Raw genomic sequence first — 19,371 nt, forward strand, 5'->3', positions numbered from 1 at the left:
AGTCATTACTCTTAATTCACTGTTGATCAGGTCGGTTCAAGGACCAAATGTAAAAGTTTTAAAAACAAGTCCTGTATATTTTGAAGTTGATTGTCCAATTTAGAAGTCCAAATACAGCAACAGGTTCAATCAACAAGGGGTTTATATGCACAATCAAAATATAATTTTCACCCCATATAGTGATGAGAAAGAAGGACTGAACATGATAGAAGAATTGACTATTGTGGCCTGATACCTTTGTTATTGTAAATGTAAGATTTTGAAAAGCAAGTGAAGAGGGCCAATCCCATAACACTGAGAGCAGCAAGTAGCCAGTAAAAGTAATCAAGATGCGCCTTGTTCAGATTATTAGCAAACCAACTGTCATCTCCGTCTTTACCTGTCACATTCTCTATCACGGAAATCAGAAAGCCGCTTATAAAGCTCCCAACACCAAATATGCTCAAGTACAGAGCAAGACCCACGCTTCTTAGTTCATTTGGGACCTGGTCATAGAAAAACTCCTGCAGACCAACCATGGTAAAAACTTCAGAGATTCCGAACAGCATATATTGAGGAATTAACCACCATATACTCATCGGAACAGTTGCGTTAGGTTCATCAACAACACCAGACTCTTGAGCTGTTTTCAATCTCTTGGTCTCAACAAGGGCTGCAAATACTACAGTGAATACTGATATAAAAATGCCAGTCCCAATTCTTTGCAGCATTGTGATGCCTGAGGGTTTGCCAGTGATAGCTCTCGCCGCTGGCACAAATAAGCGGTCATAGATGGGACTGAAGAGAACAATGGCCGTAGTCGTAAATGTTTGAAGAGAAGCAGGAGGTATATCAAAGCCGGGTAATAGTGTTCTCTCCAAAGTAACCCCTTGCTTAGTAAAGAACGTTGGAACTTGAGCAAAGACTATGGCATAAACCAGAGTTGTAGCCCAAATGGGAACCAGCCTTAGTACTGCTTTAGCTTCTTCCACTTCACTTGGGCTACAACTCCCCTCTTCTATGGAACCCTCATCCTTTAACTCTAACAACGCTTTGTTAAGGAACCTGTCAATGTGCAAAACACTGTAAAGGAACTTGCACAGAGCGTAAAAACAAAACTCAAATGGGATTAAGAATGCCAAAGAAACAAACAGAAACTAGCATTGTGATTCTCACTCGAACTGTTCAGAACTTTGATGAGGAAGTATTCCATCACGTTCTGCTTTGACAGCTGTGCTTGAAGTGGTTCGCCGATTTCTCATAGCAGCGACAAATACACTGCCAATTCTGCGAAAGGCCCTTTTGTCTCGCTGCTGAATGGTAAACCTGTATGTCATTGTTCCTAACAAGAAAACAAATAATGCTACAATCATGACAATGCAAGGAATTCCAAATCCAAGAACCCAACTAAGGTTGTCTTGAATATAGTTCAAGATCGAAATAGTTGCCAAGCATCCAGCACACATAGTGAAATACCACCAATTAAAGAACGAGCTTCTATCTTTGTGCTCCTTTGGATGTTGTTCATCGAATTGATCTGCTCCAAAAGCCTGAACACATGGCTTGTGTCCACCTAGCCCAAAGGCCACCAGATAAAGGGAGATGAAAAACAAAATTACTTGCCAGCGAGGAGGAGAGCATGATTTTAATTCATTGTCGACTTCACACTCAGAGTTGGAGAGAGAAGGAAGCAAAGCTGATAGTGTTAACAGTCCTAGACCCTGTAATTCATATAAAGCCATGGATTAACATAAAGACAATGTAAGAACACAGGTTTCACAATGAAAATCCCCTCTCTTTTTTTTCGTTCACAAAATCTAATTGTGTCAAATTAAATCATCGTATCAAACTTTTACTTAATTTTCCATTGACTACTAATTCAAGCTCGCTGAGAAAAACAGAAACATAGAAGTCATTATAATGAAATCATCATATCAAACTATAACCTATTATTTAAAATAAATTATACAGAATGCATAGATGATAAAGAATGCATAATCTTTTCTCTAATTAAGTCGTTCATGGGAGAAATAAATTTCAATGATTTGGCTCCTTCAACTAAGAAAATCCTAAAATTGAAGTTCCTGTTCAAACATAGAAGGGAAGTAGAAGCTACCCCAGTCCAAACAATTAGATGGTAATAACATGGTATTGCACAGTTTTGTTTTTTTCTTTTCTGGTCTTGTCACCAAAACACCAATGAATTTAAATCTACCAAAACATATCATTATTAATTTATGAGATGGGCCTCTATTGAGGGACTGGGTTAGATCTGTTCTGCAGACCATGTTACACTCTCAAATCTATTTAAGAGAATATTAAAACCACATTTAAGAATATTCAAATATGCAGGTTTTATCCAGCTTACTGGTTTGAAAGCATTCCTTGTGTTAAAACGTATTTAAGTTGCATAAATTTTATATAGATTTAACATTACATGCTAAATCTTTTTTTCTCAGTAGAACACAGGTCAGGGTAACAACAATTTACAGACCATATTTAACGAGTTAAGCTAGATCTCTTCAATATTATTTTCAATTTGTAGAACCTACTGGCATACTTATAAATGATGAAAGGCTTAGCTTGTTTGCACCAGATTTTAACTTCAACTATGTTTGTAATTGTAGTCCAAAAAAAAACAAAGTTGCTACCTCAATACACAGTTAAGCAACAAGAAGTTTATACTTTAATTGCAATAGCAATTTTATAGTAACTCATGAACTTGTTTTATTTGTTTTAAGTCAAAAACCAAAGTACAAAAATGACATTTTCGTAATATTAAAGATTATACGATTTTTAACTTTTTGAAATGTATTACACTTTTTAATAATCAAATGAATAAATTAAATGCATTAGCATTACTTTGTAAATATGAATCTGTTAACTGAAACTAGTTTAACACAGTCTCTAAAAAATGTAAGAGAAATATAAAAGTGTAAATTATTATTATTATTATTATTATTATTGAAAGGGAAGATAAAACTAAAAATATGTTTAACATGTTCGTGTAAAAAAAAAAGTTATAGTTATACTAAATCCAATTAAATAAAAGATAAAAAAAAAAATTAGAGTGCGGGAAACTTTATAAATTCTTCAAGACACAAGTGTAATTTTTAACTATTTGTAATTTCAACTATATTTTCAATTTCTTAACTTTAATTTTGAATTTTTTAACTTTAATTTTGAAGAAGTTTTTAAGACTAAACAGTCAAGTTAAATGTTATCTTGAAATTCAAAATCAAATAACAGTATAAAGAATGTAATAAAAATAAAAAGTATTTTAAAAAATATACATATTTATTTTTATGATAATTAAAAACTTTAATTAGATTCACTAACTAATACTTGCAATTATTACAATTAATAAAACCTGTTATATAGTCCTGACACATAAGAAAAAGTTGACTGTTTGAATGTGAGTAACATTTGGAATTGATAGCATAGAACAGTATGCTGGAGATAGTAAAGTTCCGGTCGTGGTACACCTAACATATTAAGGTCAATAATAAATACATTACAATCATTTCATTACTTTCACTTATATTTTAATGATAAACTAATATAACTTTTAAGGATTAAAAGGATTTTCTTTACCTATTTATGTTATGTTAGGTTTCCCATGTACTTAGTCCTTGAGGGAAAAATGAATTTAGATCACGTCTCATTATTTTAATGATTTATTTATTACATGGTTACAATAAAACTAATTAACTTATTATTGTATTAATTTAGATATTCACTTTTTTTTATTTTAATTGTTAAATTTAGTAATGAACATAAATTCTTGAAATTTATTAAACATGACCTTAACTTTAAATAGAATGAGATTCAAATATAAAATAGCACTATGATGTTATTTGGGCCTAATTAGAGTGATTTGGGCTGACTGACAGATGAGCTCTGAGCCCAGTCAGCAATGATTTAAATAAAATAAAACAAAATATCTTGCGATGAATCATTAGGATGAAAGATTTAAATAAAATAAAACAAAATATCTTGCGATGAATCATTAGGATGAAAGTGGTGGCTGTGAGGTGTAGCATGTGTTGTATGAGTATGAAAGACGAAATGCTGAATTAGGACAAAATAGCGAATTGAAAGGTAGAAAAGTAATAGGGCTTAGTGGGTGGTTTTGTTATAATTTGTTGATTAAATTATACTTTTAGTTCTCATTTTCGTAGCAAAATTTGAATTTGGTCCCTTAATTAATTTTTATCTCAATTTGGTCCCTATTTTGAAAAATTTGACCCAATCAAGTCCTTTCCGTTAGTGATGAAGTAACGGTGTTAAATGGGATGCCACGTGTCAGCTTCTGGATTTTTTGGATTTTTTTATTTTTATTTTTATTATTTTTTTATTTTTTATTAATTTTTTTAAAATTTTTAAAAAAATTAAAATTTTGCCACGTGTCAAACTGACATCGTGCCATGTGGTAGTGACACGTGGCAGTGACAATGCCACGTGTCACTATTTGGGAGGTGTCATTTTCTCATTCTCAATTTGGTCCCTCTATTTTATTTTTTGTCTCAATTTAGTTCCAATTTTTGTAAAAATTATGCAATTTCGTCCCCTCCAAATTGAAACAAAAATTATAAAATGTTATACAAATATTTTATTAAATGATTTTTTTATTCAAATTAATATTTTTAATATATATTTTCAATAAAACCAAGTTTCTTTAAATTTATTTCACATTAAATTTTACTTAAAATTGTTTTCAAATTTTAAATTTATTTATTTTTTATTGTTACATAAACTAATTAATTTTTCTTAAATCATATAATTGTTATTTTTATACTAACTAAAATATTTGTATAGAAATTATTGAATTTTACACATTTTAAAAATATGCAATTATTTAAAATATAAATTCAAATAAAAAACAATATTAAAGTACAATGTAATAAAATATCAATATAATTTATGAATTTTTTTATTAACATTATTTTCTATTAACAACTTTAAAACAATTTTAAATAAAGTTTAACGTAAAATATAAATTAAAATAAACTTAATCTTGTTAAAAATATTTACTTGAAATATCAATTTCGATAGAAATATTTGTGTTTATTTATATAGAAATTAATTTTGGTTTCAATTTGGAGGGGGACGAAATTGCATAATTTTTGCAAAAATTGGGACTAAATTGAGACAAAAAATAAAATAGAGGGACCAAATTGAGAATGAGAAAATGACAACTCCCAAACAGTGACACGTGGCACTGTCACTGCCACGTGGTACTATGTCCACTTGACACGTGGCAAATTTTAATTTTTTTAAAAATTTTTAAAAAATTAATAAAAAATAAAAAAAAAGTTCAAAAAATAAAAAAATAAAAAAAAAAATTCAAAAAATCCAGAAGCTGACACGTGGCACCTCATTTAACACCGTTACTTCACCCCTACGGAAAAGACTTGATTGGATCAAATTTCCCAAAATAGAGACCAGATAAAAAATAATTGAGGGATCAAATTCAAATTTTACTAACGAAAATGGGGACTAAGAGAATAATTTAACCTAATTTGTTTGAACACATCTTATGGTTAAAATGGTGTAAGATAAATAAAAAAAGTAAAAAAAATGAAGAGGAGTAAGTGAGTGAGTGAGTGAGTGATTGACCAGGATGTAGACGAGGGAAGCGAGGATGATGGTGCGGTAGCGGCCGAGACGAGAATCTGCAAGGAAAGCGCCGGCGAGTGGAAGCAAGGAAGAGGTTCCCGACCACACGTTGACGTTCTCTGCGGCGGTGGCGGTGCTCTGATGGAGAGGCCCTGTGAGATACGATATCAAGTTCCCCTGAATCCCGTAATACGCAATCCTCTCCGCCACTTCCACGCCTGATTCCATTTTCACACATGTTACACGCTTTCTTAATTCAACTTTAATTAATCACTGCCTTGCCTTACCTATGATAAACCAAGCGGATCTCCACGACCCAGATTTGGATCTCACGGCGCATCCACCTCTGTAGTCAACCGCACCATCCACCACATCATCCCTATGCTCCTCCTCCTCCTCCTCTTCTACTACCACCACTTCTTCCGACCCATTCCCCATCCTTCTGATCTCTTAACCTTACTTTCTCACCCTTTTCTTCTCCCCTCTTCCTAATAAATACCACTCACCGCTTCCACATAATAAGTCCTTCCATTTATCACACTCAATTCATTTCTAAATAAAAATAATCTAATTCATTTTAGTCTAAAATACCTAATCATTACAATAATAAAATGACAAAAAAAAATGTTATATCTGATCTTGGAAGACAAATAATTGATTAAAAATGACATTTTTCTCTTTCACTCTCCATAATTGATTAAAAAATAAAAATAGAAACACTGTCTCTGATGTGATAAACTGTATTCACACACTGTAGCTTTGTTTGACTCCGTCTAGTTTGGTGAATTCGGTTGTGCACGCAAGAGATTATTTGGGCAAAGGGCAAGTTCAACTTTTGTTTGGTACGGCAACTGAAGAAACACACACATCTATCTGTTTGAGAACAAACCTGAACCAATGAAGTGGAAAATTAGTATTATTTTCACATTTCAAATATTTCCTAGGGTTAAAATTGAATTTCACCTGTGAGAGAGGATGAAAGTGAAGGTGAAGGTGAAGGGTGGGTCCCTGGCAGTGCAGAAGTTTGCGGGTGAAGTGGATTGGAGGAGAGAGATGGAAGGTGAGGTCCAATCCACTAGTCCACTAGTCCACTTGGAGAGAACAGAGGCTGTGTTCTGCTATGCTCTGCTCCACCACAGAGCACACAACACAATCACTCTATCCTCTATAACAATCAACCGCCGAGGATCAAGGTAAACCTGCAGAGGAGAGGGCCATGCAACCCAAATCCGCCGCCAGACTCTCCAGCTTCCGCTCAACTCCGGCCTCCTGGTTAGAATCAGTTCTTTTGAAAGAGGAGGACGAAGAAGAAGAAGTAGAAGAAGAAGAAAGCCAAGAAGCTGAAGAAGAGCCCTTGAGCTTTACCCAGTTGCTTTCTACAATCGCAGCTCCCTCTCCTTCCCAACGCTATGACACACAGGATTACCCTCCCACCCCCATGCCCGTGCCCATGTCCATCCCCAATTCTATCGCAACCAAGGTGCTTTCACCTTCTCCCTTCTATTATTCCTTCTGTGCCTTATCAGCTCCTCTTAATAATGCATGTGTGTGCTCAGGAACTTTATGCTTCTGCATCTGACATCAAAATGGACACCATGTTCACGTTTGAGGACTCGGTACCCTGTAGAGTTCGGGCAAAGCGCGGCTGTGCTACGCATCCCAGGAGTATCGCCGAAAGGGTTCGCAGGACTCGTATCAGTGACCGCATCAGAAAGCTTCAAGAACTTGTTCCAAACATGGATAAGGTTCTACTTCCGTCGTCTTATCTTATAACGTTATTTCATTTTTAAACCCCTTATCTGCTGCATCTATTTCACCATTCGCACACCTTATAGGAAAAAAACCCAAGCATTCTCCAAAATAGTGATATATATGACTGCTGGAATCCAAATTAAAAGAAACCAGTTGTTTGTGTAAACCAAGCATGTCAGAAGTAGACTACAAGGGACTAGCATGATCTGTAATGATCACTGGATTGTGATCTTAACCAAACCTACTCTGAATTTCTGTTATGCAGTAATAGTATCTGAACTCTGAACAAAAGCACCATATCCGCTTAGCCACTATTTTCCTTTTTATTTAAGATTAGGAATTCGCTAAGCATTTTTTTCTGAGTAACCAGTTAAGGGATCGAAAGTAAAAAACTATTATGAAAAGGGACCTAATTATTGTTTCAATAACTCAGACCATTTCATACTAGTTAAGTATCTAACAGAGTTTATTAAGTGCTCCTTATCGGGGCCCTGGGTACTCAATAACAAAACCCTCAAAATTAATGTAGTTTTTGGAATTGATATTAGATGTTATTCATTGTGAATAAACCAATAATTGGATGAATGCCAGAATTTTGTTGCATATATATTCTTTAGTTAAACCAACTTGGCCTCAATTCTCAGATGTTAGCTTCTGCTATGCATTTCTCGTTAGTTCTCCCAAGTTCTTCTAGACACTTGGAGTCAGTTAAGTAACTCCTGAACAGTTAAGTTCATCCTCATTCAGCCCTCGTATACAGATATAGTGTCTCTTGTTTTGTTTTAGTGAGAACCTATCAATAAGAGTCTTCTCTATCGTATATCTCCCTTGATTTTGGTGTCTTTCTACTTCATTGTGCTCCGTATCTCTCTTCCCTTCCATGGTTGGCTTTTTCTTAGTTAAGTCTATTAGAAAACTTCGATTTTCGCAGAAAGCGTAATGATAGAGCGGATTCAAAGTTCGTCAATGTGATAGCCTTATTTCATTCGTTTCTTTTATCCCAGAAACTAATAAAATAACTGGCTCTTGGAATAATCTAGTTCATATACCTCAATATAAATTCTGCAGTGTCTGGTTCATAATACTTCACTCCTGCATTTGGTTTTCTCCATCAGTTTTTTGAGAGTGAAGTCTTCTTCTAAGGTTAAGGTCCGTGTTTGGACTAGAGCACTCGATGGGATTCAAAACTAAGGATATGTTATGGTCATGAAAACAGCATATTACCTGGTCCCCTGATGTAATGTTTTTTCCGGTATTATTGTCAATTAGCATGGCTATTTGGAGTAAGCACTGCACACTTTCTGTGGGAGCTTTAGGGTTGGCCTGCTACCTTAGGACCTATTCACTCTACACACTATTATATAGAGGTTTCGGGAGGAAATAACAAGTAAGCTTTAAGGAGCACTGCTGATTTTGCTAACTATTGGGGCCCTCGTCTGGGGCATAATACCGGAATTTCTTCACATCATTTCCAGCTGTTATTCTCTTGCTGGATGGATTCCTGTTCCTGGTAACATCATTGGTTAAAAGCCAAAGGTTGACAGGATTTTTTTTATTATTCTGTAAAGTGATTAGGCTGCTCTCTTAAGCTATTTGATTTATTTTCTTGATGCTCTTTTCTCTCTGGTTCTTTGACGTACTCATTCTACCCCACGTTATCGCTCTCTTTCTAGCACGACCTTAATTCTTGCAAAAAAAAAAAAGAAGATATTTTTGTACTTGGTTTAGTTGTTTTTCTTTCATTATTTATTTATCTTTTTCAACTCAACCGTTCTTCCATTGGATAGTTCAAAAAGTAGCACAACTGATACTTAACAATCCTTGACAAGAATATGTATTCAAACATGTTCGGAAAGCTCCATTTATATTATGTTAAATGTAAATATTGGAGTTCGAGTTTACTTTCATTTTAATGATTCTTTGGGTGGTAAATGAGTTCGTAGCTGTGTTTAATGTGGCGCTGCTTTTGCTCTTGTAGCAAACAAACACTGCAGATATGTTGGATGAGGCGGTAGCTTATGTCAAGTTTCTACAAAAACAAATTGAGGTACTCTTCTTTGAGTGGCTGCTATACGCTTGTAACTTTAATTTCGCTCTGGAGTTTTCTCACACAGTATGTTGATGATAATCTCTCATAGCCCTTGAGGTTTTGACTAACTTTCATGAACTGAGACTCTTGAAACACTGCAGGAACTGACAGAGCACCAACGGAGATGCAGATGTATGGTTCAAGAATAAAATGCTGAAAGTACATGCAGTGGTTGGCCGCTGAAGATTTATTTTATGAATTATCAGATTTTTTGGTGATCAAGCAGACACTGCAGACACTCCGGTTGCTAATTATATATTTTTTAAACTCTCTGGATGCCATAAAGGGATGCTAATTATATTTTTTTAATATCGCTGGATAAATTAAAAGATGCATACAGACATGTTGGGGGCGGCATAGGTTGTATATCTAAAAAGTAGAAACTGTCCGACAAGCTTGTGAATCCTTGGCTATTTGTCTACGAAGAATACTGTCTGATGTAGTTAAGATGCACTGTCAGTTAAATAATGATCCACTCTTGAAAGATTTTGTCTCTATCTAAAGAATTATGTCGGTCAGGAATTTAATCAGTTGGCAGTGTAAATGTTTCTTATATTGTAAAAAATATATTATTTAACTGTCCAATGAGTCAATAATTACATTCACGTAATTATAGCTAATTTTGACTTAAAAGAAGGAAATAACGCCTTAATGGAGATAATCATTTTTCTGTAACTATAGACGATATTATGCACATGCTTGTCGACACAAATTAAACATACTTCATTGCAAGGAGTGTTAAACCCTAAACAGTGTATTGATAAACCTGAAACATAGAGACGGGAGTATTTGCAAATATGAACACATGATAAAAAGAAAACAAGACAGAAAACAAGGATTACTACAAAAGGTAATTTGCATGGCTTAGCAAGGGGTGTGAAGGCGTTGAGCCAAATAAACTAGATGCCATGTGAGAGACATGAGATTGAGGATGTTTAGGAGAGAGGAATAGGAATTCAGTTTCTTGAGCTTGTCGTTGAGCTTGATTATTCTTGATCTCACTGCATCGTGTTCTGCGCTGCTGGAAGGCCCTTTAGGATCACCTGTGCGTGGATGCTCTGTTCTGCCACGCTCACCAATCACACCATCTCTAATCACATCATCTCTGCCTCTTCCTTCCTCCTTTTCTATTTTTATCCTTTCGAACATCAGCTGAACGATGAGGAGAAAACAAAAAATTTAATCAAAACTTTGAAGGATGTGAAGATAAGAGAATGGAGAAGAAATGTGACGCGTACCTTGGTGGCCCGAGGCTCCAAGTAAAGAGAATTGAAGAAAAGAGTGGCCAGAGAGGCGAGAAGGTTATATGCTTGCAATGCATGAGACTTGTTGGAGAGCAGAGTGTTTGTATTACCGAAAACATGTCCAAACAGAGCCACCCCAACGCTATAAGCCATGGCCCTGAAATAAACAGGGTAGATTTTACTCTGCACCACTGCGAACTGGTGCCTCGCCATGGCCCTCGACTGCACGTAGCTGGAGATAAACGTAACCCACACACACATCCCATAAGCAGTGGCAAACCCCAGCAAGTTGGCCACCCCCATCACCGAATTCAGGCTCTCCAACGATCCAAAACTGTTTTTTAATGCATCTTTGAGGCGGCGCAAAGAATCCCTGGCCTCTGTTACGTTATGAGCCACATGCTCCTTCGCTGCTTCTACAGTGTCCTCCGCGTATTCCTGCACATCACGGGCTTTATCATGCACGCTTTCCTTTGTTTTTCCAAGTGCATCGGCAACACTATCACCCACTCGCCGCGCCGCCTCCTTGTTCGCCGCAACCTTCTCCTTCTTCTTCTGGAGGGCCTCTTGAGCCTTATCCTTGGTCTTCTCCATGGCATCCGCGATTCTGTGCTTGCATTTTCCGTAGGCATCGCAAATGAGCTCCTTAGGGGCATGCAGAAAAGCCCCATCTTCCGGTTGTGAAATGCCCTGACCGACGTTAGGGAGAACGGAGGCAGCCTCTCTGATCCTGTCTTTGGCGTTGTCTAGAACGTGATGGTTATGTGTGGGTTGCTCTGGGGAGATTGAGATTTTGGTGTTGTGATGGCCATCTTGGTCGTATTCAACCACCACAACTCTGTGGCCTTCTCTGACAATGGTGCTGGCTCCTTGCTTCTGCTGCGGCCCTGGAGCGGGAGACAGTACCGCCGATGCGGCCAGTGAAGTGATGACCAGACTCACCGCGAAAACATTCAACATTATTGTTGTCGGAAGTTGTTGGTTGGTGTGTTTTGGGATTGGTTGTTCCGTTTTAAGTGGCATTGGACTCGGTGGGGGTTAAAGCCACGTTGCATGCTGAAACAGAATCAGGTGCCGCCACCTGTCATACGCTTTTGCCACTTGTCCACCTACCCCTCCTTCGTGTCGCCATATAAGGACCCTGTTTGCTTCCACCACCTCTCTACAACCTTCTCTTTTCTACTCCATTCCATTCCATTCTCATCGGATATTTATCAAACACTTCACCGGCACTTCGATCCGTGCAACGGATAATTATAAACTAACTTTTACAGCGACACTGATACACTAATTTTAAACTGCATGTACATTTGAGAATATAAGGAATGAGAGGGACTTTAATAGTTGTGATAGTACTTTTTCTTCGGTGTCGGTGATATTTGACTGTTTCCAAAGCTATGTGCCTCTGGACTTATCTTATGAAGACAACATTTTAATCACGCAATACAGCAAATGGAAGAGAAAGAAAGGAGATTGATATCATAAATGTTTTTACTGCTTCTCTTTTTGAATTTGACCTTTAAACACATCTTAGCTATTACACACCGCCATTTTAGATTCGCTTAATCATTACATACACATCTTAAAACAACATAAATCTCAGTCTTCACTTAATAAGAAATACTTAATAAAAATGTTGATTTGTTAATAAAAGTATTATCTGTTTCTCTAATAATATCATATTAAACATTCTTTTTTAAATTTAATTAATAATTTAGTTAGAAAAATAAAGAAGTTAAGAGTGAAGTCATGACACTCAAGTCGAAATCTGGATTTACCTTTGAAGGAAAAACATGAAAGGATTGGAGAAATGCAATGGGTAAATTTGATAAAGGAATTTGAAGTTGGAAGTATGGAAGAATCTAAAACAGAGAAATTTCAAAGAAATTGTTGTGTAGTAGCAGTTCGACAAGGAGGTGTAAAAGATAGAATCATCTATTACTTATCTACTGTACTTGAACTTGTATACACTATCATCGATTCATAATGACTTTTCTCCCCTTACTCTATATTAGTCCTTTACTATCTCTGATTGCAGAATTATCACTTTATTTTCAAAACGTTTGTTATCTTCCACTGAAAAGGAGATCTATGTGCCGAATATAAATTAAGTGTAATAGAAAGAATGGATTATGATTAATTAAAAATTCATTTTTATGATTAAAATCATTTTTTCGACAATGCTGACACTACTTTTATTCTATGTACGGTATGATAATAGTTAACCGCTTACGTATTGGAATACAATATGATAATGGTTAATTGTTCACGTGTTGAACAAAATATTAACAAAATATAATATTAAGAATATAAGGAAGCAGAAGCAGAAAAGGTTTAACGAGAGAGATGAGTTGTAAAAAAACATTTACAGGGATGAAAAACAACAAATAAATAAAATGAAATGAAGTGAAAAAGGGAAAAAGAGGAGAATGAGAAATTGACATGCACGTTTGGAAGTGGAAAAGAGAAAAGTTAGTTTGGGACCATGCGTTTGCATTTATTTGCATATGCATATGCCAAAACCAAACCTCCCCACTTTGAACCTTCTTTTGATCTCTGAAAGCAAAAGCAAAAAACGTAGGCAGCAGTATATACTACTTAGCATCACCGCCACCACCAAAACCACCATTATTGTTTTGCCCAACTTTAGGAGAAAGCAGACTTAACTCCTTTGAAAGGGAGATTTCTGCTTTTGCATCTTTCAAATTATTTATTAAACATTGCACTACTTCAGTGTTTTGGTAGCTTCTCTATGGCCCACCACCATTATTATTATTTTAAAATCATCCACCCAAACTTTATCTCCATCTTCAACCTCACCCCATTTCATTAATAATCCAAAGCCAACGACAACCCATTATTAATATTTATTTAACTCTCAGTGAGTAAAAAAACGCAGGTGTGCATGTTTTTGGGGAGAAAGTTAAATAAATAAAGATTAGGATGTTGTTAATATTGTGTGTGGACATAGAAAGTAGGGAGCCAGTAGAATATCTCCCCCGAAGAAAAGGCACATGAAAGAAGGGGCCACCACACCAAACAGCAATAGCAATAGCAACAATAGCAGTAGCAATTGCAATAGCATGTCCAACACATATCCCATTTCTTTCTCTTTCTAACAAATCTTTCTGTCTTCACACTCCAAATCAGCAGAGCCTATGCATATCTCATTCATCACCTCATCACCTCATCACCGCTCACACTCAAGATCATAATTGAATTATTGGAGCATCACAGCACCATGAACAAGCTGGTGGTGGAGGTTGTGGATGCAAGCGACCTCATGCCCAAAGACGGGGAAGGCTCAGCCAACCCCTTTGTGGAGGTGAAGTTTGATGAGCAGCAGCAGGCTACTGAGACAAAGCACAAAGACCTCAATCCTTATTGGAACCAGAAGCTGCTGTTCCACATCGATAACCCGAGAGATCTTGCGTACAAGACAATTGAAGTGGTTGTATACAATCGCAATGATCGGAACCACAACAATTTCCTCGGAAGGGTGAGACTTTCCGGCTCTTCCATCCCTCTGTCGGAGTCCCAGGCCCATGTGGAACGCTACCCACTTGAGAAACGTGGCCTCTTTTCAAACATCAGGGGCGATATTGCTCTCAAGTGTTATGCGCTGCATGATCCTCTTCCTTCTCAACCTCAGGACGCCGGCGGCGATCCTTCTGCTGCTTCTGAACAGCATCGCGCTCCTCCTCCGGAGGCGGAGGAGGATCAGCACACTCCCTTGCAAGAAATAAACCCCAACATGGTGGCGGAGGAGGAAAGCGTGGTTGGTGAAGGGGAGGAGAAGAAGAAGAAGAAGATGAAAAAGAAAGAAAAGGAAGTGAGGACTTTTCACTCTATACCTGCTGCGGCTGCTGCAGCGAAGGCACAGTTCCAGGCACAGTCGCAGGCGGCAGCGGAAACGGTGAGGAGGGCTGACTTCGCGAAGGCTGGACCACCGAATGTGATGATGATGCAGATCCCAAGGCAAAACCCCGAGTATGGACTGGTGGAGACAAGTCCTCCTCTGGCGGCTCGCTTGCGGTACAGAGGAGGGGACAAGATATCGACCACCTACGACTTGGTGGAACAGATGCATTACTTGTACGTTAATGTTGTAAAGGCAAGGGATCTCCCCGTGATGGATATCACGGGCAGCCTTGACCCTTACGTGGAAGTCAAGCTGGGTAACTACAAGGGCCTCACCAAGCACCTGGACAAGAATCAGAACCCCGTTTGGAAGCAAATCTTTGCCTTCTCCAAGGAGAGGTTGCAATCCAATTTGCTTGAAGTGACGGTGAAGGACAAGGACATTGGCAAAGATGATTTTGTTGGGAGAGTTCTGTTTGATCTCACCGAGGTTCCTCTTCGGGTGCCCCCAGACAGCCCCTTGGCCCCTCAGTGGTACAGACTGGAGGACAAGAAGGGCCAAAAAATTCACAACAATGGCGAAATCATGCTTGCAGTTTGGATGGGAACACAGGCCGACGAGTCCTTCCCGGAGGCCTGGCACTCCGACGCTCACAACGTCAGCCACTCCAACCTTGCAAACACCCGCTCCAAGGTATATTTCTCACCCAAGCTTTTCTATCTTAGAGTTCAAGTCATCGAAGCTCAGGATCTTGTTCCTTCCGATAAAGGAAGAGCCCCGGACGCTGTTGTTAGAGTACAGCTCGGGAACCAGATGAGATTCACCCGTCCTTCTCAGATGAGAAGCACCAACCCGGTTTGGAACGACGAGCTCATGTTTGTGGCTGCCGAGCCATTTGAGGATTTCATCATTGTGACTGTGGAGGACAAAGTAGGTCCTAGTGCTGAAATATTAGGAAGGGAGATCATATCAGTTAGAAGTGTTCCACCCAGACACGAGACCAGCAAGCTCCCTGATTCTCGTTGGTTCAATTTGCACAGGCCCAGTGCTGTCGGTGAGGAAGAAACGGAGAAAAAGAAGGAGAAATTCTCGAGCAAGATTCACCTACGAATGTGTCTGGAGGCCGGGTACCATGTGCTGGATGAGTCCACGCATTTCAGCAGCGATCTTCAGCCATCCTCCAAACATTTGAGAAAGAAAAACATTGGCATCCTCGAACTCGGGATACTGAGTGCCCGCAATCTGGTGCCCCAGAAGGCCAGGGAAGGTAGGACCACCGATGCTTACTGTGTGGCCAAGTATGGCAACAAATGGGTTCGAACCAGAACTCTGCTTGACACTCTGTCCCCTCGATGGAATGAGCAATATACGTGGGAGGTTTATGATCCATGCACTGTCATCACAATTGGGGTTTTTGACAACCACCACATCAATGGGAGCAGTGATGCAAAAGATCAGAGAATTGGAAAGGTGAGAATCCGGTTATCAACTCTGGAAACTGATAGGGTGTACACTCATTTTTATCCTCTGCTGGTCCTCCAACCCAATGGCCTGAAGAAGAACGGAGAGCTTCACTTGGCCGTGAGATTCACATGCACTGCTTGGGTGAATATGGTAGCACAGTATGGCAGGCCTTTGCTTCCGAAAATGCATTATGTCCAACCCATACCTGTGAGGCACATAGACTGGCTCCGCCACCAGGCCATGCAGATTGTGGCAGCTCGGCTATCCAGAGCTGAGCCACCCCTTAGGCGTGAAACAGTTGAGTATATGCTGGACGTGGATTACCATATGTGGAGTCTAAGGAGAAGCAAAGCCAATTTTCACCGCATAATGTCGATCCTGAGAGGAGTTACAGCTGTTTGCAAATGGTTTGATGACATCTGCACCTGGAGAAACCCAATCACAACCTGCCTTGTTCACGTCCTCTTCTTGATACTGGTTTGCTACCCGGAACTCATATTGCCCACCATTTTCCTTTACTTGTTTGTAATTGGGATTTGGAATTACCGGTTCAGGCCGAGGCAACCACCCCACATGGATGCCAGGTTGTCACAGGCAGAAACTGCCCACCCAGATGAACTGGACGAGGAATTTGATACTTTTCCGTCCACAAAACCTTCAGATATTGTGAGAATGAGGTATGACAGATTGCGGAGTGTGGCGGGTAGAGTACAGACTGTGGTTGGAGATCTGGCTACTCAGGGAGAAAGAGCTCAAGCCATACTAAATTGGAGAGACTCGCGGGCAACATCTATCTTCATCATCTTCTCCCTCATATGGGCCGTATTCATTTACATTACTCCCTTCCAGGTAGTGGCAATTCTCGTAGGCCTGTACATGTTACGTCATCCTCGGTTTAGGAGCAAGATGCCTTCAGTACCAATTAATTTCTTCAAGAGATTGCCTTCCAGATCAGACACCCTTATATGATGATACGTTTTGCTTTTTCTCCTTTTATCAAATTATTGTGGACAAATAATGATGTATGTATGAATAAACAGAGCTACACAATTACACGTTCGTAAATTAAAGAGGGTAGAGCAAACATGTGCATAGTCCCCCTCCAATTTCAGTAGCAAATGCACACTTTCATTGTATGAAGGTATATGTACATCCCAAAACTTCAGTTTCAGCTACGAAAAATAAATATTTCTTCATGCCCGTAACAGCTTTATTTGAACTTTCTGCTGCTTTTGAACATGTAAAGTAATGGCTAGTCTCGATGAACTAAAAGCAATATACATGTCAAACGGGATAACTTCATGTCAAACGGGATAACTTTCACTACGAGCCGAATTGAAAATAAGTAAACTGTGCTAAGTGGTTACGTGCCAAACACTAATTTCTACGTGCTTATGCTAAGCAAAAACCCATTAATATTTTTTTAATGAATACCTCTGAAACTAGAAATCGTCTAATGATTATTAATGTATTAAAATACAATCTTTCCTTTTCAACTTTCTTCTCTTTGTTTTTTAGTACAAATGTATTTGTTTCCCTTTCTCACCTTCGTTCACTATTCTGACTTTTCTTTTCCCATCAAATCACTTTCATTTTTTTTTTTAATTTAACCCTCGCAATCAAATAATATTACAATTTTAATCTTATCATCTCTTCTTACGTACGCATAAAACCCATTTCTTAACACGCAACCCATTATTCATACCACTAATTCTGAAACCCAATTTAAAAGTAATTTTTAAATATATTTGGTCAACAAACATGATCGGTTATATATATTTTATCATATGGGTTATGGTTTATAAATATGGTTATCGAGAGATTGTGGTTCTATATGGTTATAGAATATTAGTTTTATACATATAAGATCTTAGATATTATTTTAATTTCAAAATCTTAAGACAATATTGTTATGGTCTTTATTTTTATCTAGTGTTTAACTTTATCTTTTTTTATCTAATGTGAGACTTTGACTCACACTTGAATTATTCCCGATAAAACAAAAACTCGACGAAAGTTTAAAATTATACAGAAAACAACTAATTATCTCTTATGTTTTCAAGTTTTAACTTTGAGAAAATTATACAAACGTCAACATTTTTAATCAATATAAACTTGTTTAATTAAACGATATGGTGGTTCGTTACTTTCAAAGCTCAGAATTCAAAACGCACGACGTGATTAAATAAAATCGTAAAATCGTAATCTGTCGTAATTTTTAAGACGAGAAGTTATAAAAAGTAATAATTATATACATAAAATTATAATCAAATAATATCATTTTGTCTCCTTTCATACTTTCAATGGCTAATAAATCAATCTTAACAAAAACTTTCAATTCAATTAATTAACCTAATAAAATTTAACCATTTCGGTATAACTTAAAAACCTCATTAGTTTAAATTATTTTGCAATTAATTTTCATAAACACACACCTTTATAGAACTTGTGATTTAAATTTATTAGTTTAGAGTTTAGACAATGAAACACTAATTAACATCTTTATTGATTAAACATCAGAATTAGACTTAGCCATCATCTAACTAATTCTTTCTTTTCCATAGTTACAAATAAAAGTATATTTTATATAGATAAAACGCAAACAATAAATATTTATTGTGTGAGAAAAACAAACTAACATGTAGAAACAATTCATTGTAATGAAGATGATATTTTACTAAGCAAATTAACACTACCACAATATGTATAAAAGAACTCATTGTATTACACAAAAGTTTTCATTAAATGTAACCACCGTAACCTAAAAGGACAAAACGTCACAAAAATAAAAGTAAAAGATAAGTTTTCAATCAACTTTGAAGATATTTCAATTCCAATAATCATATCCAGTATATTATTTTTCTTAAAATTTATCTTCTAAAATATACGGTAAATAAATAATAAATATATAGAAAAAATAAAGTTTAAATATTCTTTTAATCCCTATTTTTTTTGTTTAATTTGGTATTTGTTATCTGTCAATTCATTTTTTTTCTTCTTATTTTTTATTTTTTTAAATAATTTTAATTATTTATTTTTTTAATTTAAAAAATATCTACATGTAAACTATGTGTCAATTTGTGATTGTGTTAATTTTTTTTTTCAATTTAATCCCCTAATTCATTATTTTTGTTAAAATAAAGCAATTTTATCATTTCTGAATTGAGGTCAAATTTAATTTTTATATAAATATTATACTAATATTTTAATTAAAATTGACATTTTTATTAATTAAAATTTATTTTTTATACCATTTGCATTGGTTGACAATCCACTTTTAAAAATGATTTGGTCATTAAAAAATGTTAAAGATTGAATGGTAAAATAATGGATATAAAAAGTGTGTAAAAATTTGTTGCTTG

General features: G+C 36.7%; 4 protein-coding genes across 5 annotated transcripts in view; 2 read left to right on the top strand and 2 right to left on the bottom strand.

The window, feature by feature from the left end:
* LOC114169575 (protein NRT1/ PTR FAMILY 5.10-like) overlaps positions 1-6,443 on the bottom strand; it is a 6,895-nt gene extending 452 nt beyond the window's left edge. Inside the window, exons 1-4 of the mRNA XM_028054799.2 lie at positions 5,886-6,443; positions 5,599-5,816; positions 1,156-1,700; positions 1-1,044 (exon numbers count right to left, since the gene is read on the bottom strand). The exon at positions 1-1,044 is cut by the window's left edge and continues 452 nt beyond it. Coding sequence (XP_027910600.1) covers positions 219-1,044; positions 1,156-1,700; positions 5,599-5,816; positions 5,886-6,036 — 1,740 coding nt within the window. The 5' untranslated portion in view covers positions 6,037-6,443 and the 3' untranslated portion in view covers positions 1-218. The remainder of the gene's footprint in view (positions 1,045-1,155; positions 1,701-5,598; positions 5,817-5,885) is intronic.
* Positions 6,444-6,608: 165 nt separating this feature from the next.
* LOC114169578 (transcription factor bHLH81-like) lies at positions 6,609-9,923 on the top strand. 2 transcript variants are annotated; one of them, XM_028054802.2, is made up of 4 exons: positions 6,609-7,078; positions 7,155-7,343; positions 9,329-9,397; positions 9,523-9,923. In XM_028054802.2, the coding sequence occupies exons 1-4, from the start codon at positions 6,815-6,817 to the stop codon at positions 9,586-9,588; spliced, it is 588 nt and encodes a 195-aa protein (XP_027910603.1). In that variant the 5' UTR covers positions 6,609-6,814; the 3' UTR covers positions 9,589-9,923. The 2 variants fall into 2 exon arrangements, with proteins under 2 accessions (XP_027910603.1, XP_027910604.1); XM_028054803.2 differs by having other exon boundaries at positions 6,635-7,078; positions 9,541-9,923.
* A 215-nt stretch (positions 9,924-10,138) lies between these two features.
* Positions 10,139-11,721, bottom strand: LOC114169577 (uncharacterized). The gene is made up of 2 exons (XM_028054800.2): positions 10,678-11,721; positions 10,139-10,591 (listed from the first exon to the last, which is right to left on the bottom strand). The coding sequence occupies exons 1-2, from the start codon at positions 11,704-11,706 to the stop codon at positions 10,304-10,306; spliced, it is 1,317 nt and encodes a 438-aa protein (XP_027910601.2). The 5' UTR covers positions 11,707-11,721; the 3' UTR covers positions 10,139-10,303.
* Positions 11,722-13,639: 1,918 nt separating this feature from the next.
* On the top strand, positions 13,640-17,214 carry LOC146881961 (multiple C2 domain and transmembrane region protein 6-like). Its single transcript, XM_085668884.1, has one exon. The coding sequence runs from the start codon at positions 13,925-13,927 to the stop codon at positions 16,976-16,978; it is 3,054 nt and encodes a 1,017-aa protein (XP_085525010.1). The 5' UTR covers positions 13,640-13,924; the 3' UTR covers positions 16,979-17,214.
* The last annotated feature ends 2,157 nt before the right edge of the window (positions 17,215-19,371 follow it).

The sequence above is a fragment of the Vigna unguiculata genome, chromosome 11 (genome assembly GCF_037176805.1).
Source record: "Vigna unguiculata cultivar grain cowpea cultivar isolate G323 ecotype 2 chromosome 11, ASM3717680v1, whole genome shotgun sequence".
Lineage (NCBI taxonomy): Eukaryota > Viridiplantae > Streptophyta > Magnoliopsida > Fabales > Fabaceae > Vigna > Vigna unguiculata.

What these genes read in the sequence shown, in the direction of transcription:
- LOC114169578 (XM_028054802.2), top strand. Translation starts at nt 6,815, where the DNA reads ATGCAACCCAAATCCGCCGCCAGACTCTCCAGCTTCCGCTCAACTCCG. An exon ending in CCAATTCTATCGCAACCAAG is followed by an intron (nt 7,079 to 7,154) that starts GTGCTTTCACCT and finishes GTGTGTGCTCAG; the next exon opens with GAACTTTATGCTTCTGCATC. An exon ending in TTGTTCCAAACATGGATAAG is followed by an intron (nt 7,344 to 9,328) that starts GTTCTACTTCCG and finishes TTGCTCTTGTAG; the next exon opens with CAAACAAACACTGCAGATAT.
- LOC114169577 (XM_028054800.2), bottom strand. Translation starts at nt 11,706, where the DNA reads ATGCCACTTAAAACGGAACAACCAATCCCAAAACACACCAACCAACAA. An exon ending in TGGAGCCTCGGGCCACCAAG is followed by an intron (nt 10,592 to 10,677) that starts GTACGCGTCACA and finishes CTCATCGTTCAG; the next exon opens with CTGATGTTCGAAAGGATAAA.
- LOC146881961 (XM_085668884.1), top strand. Translation starts at nt 13,925, where the DNA reads ATGAACAAGCTGGTGGTGGAGGTTGTGGATGCAAGCGACCTCATGCCC.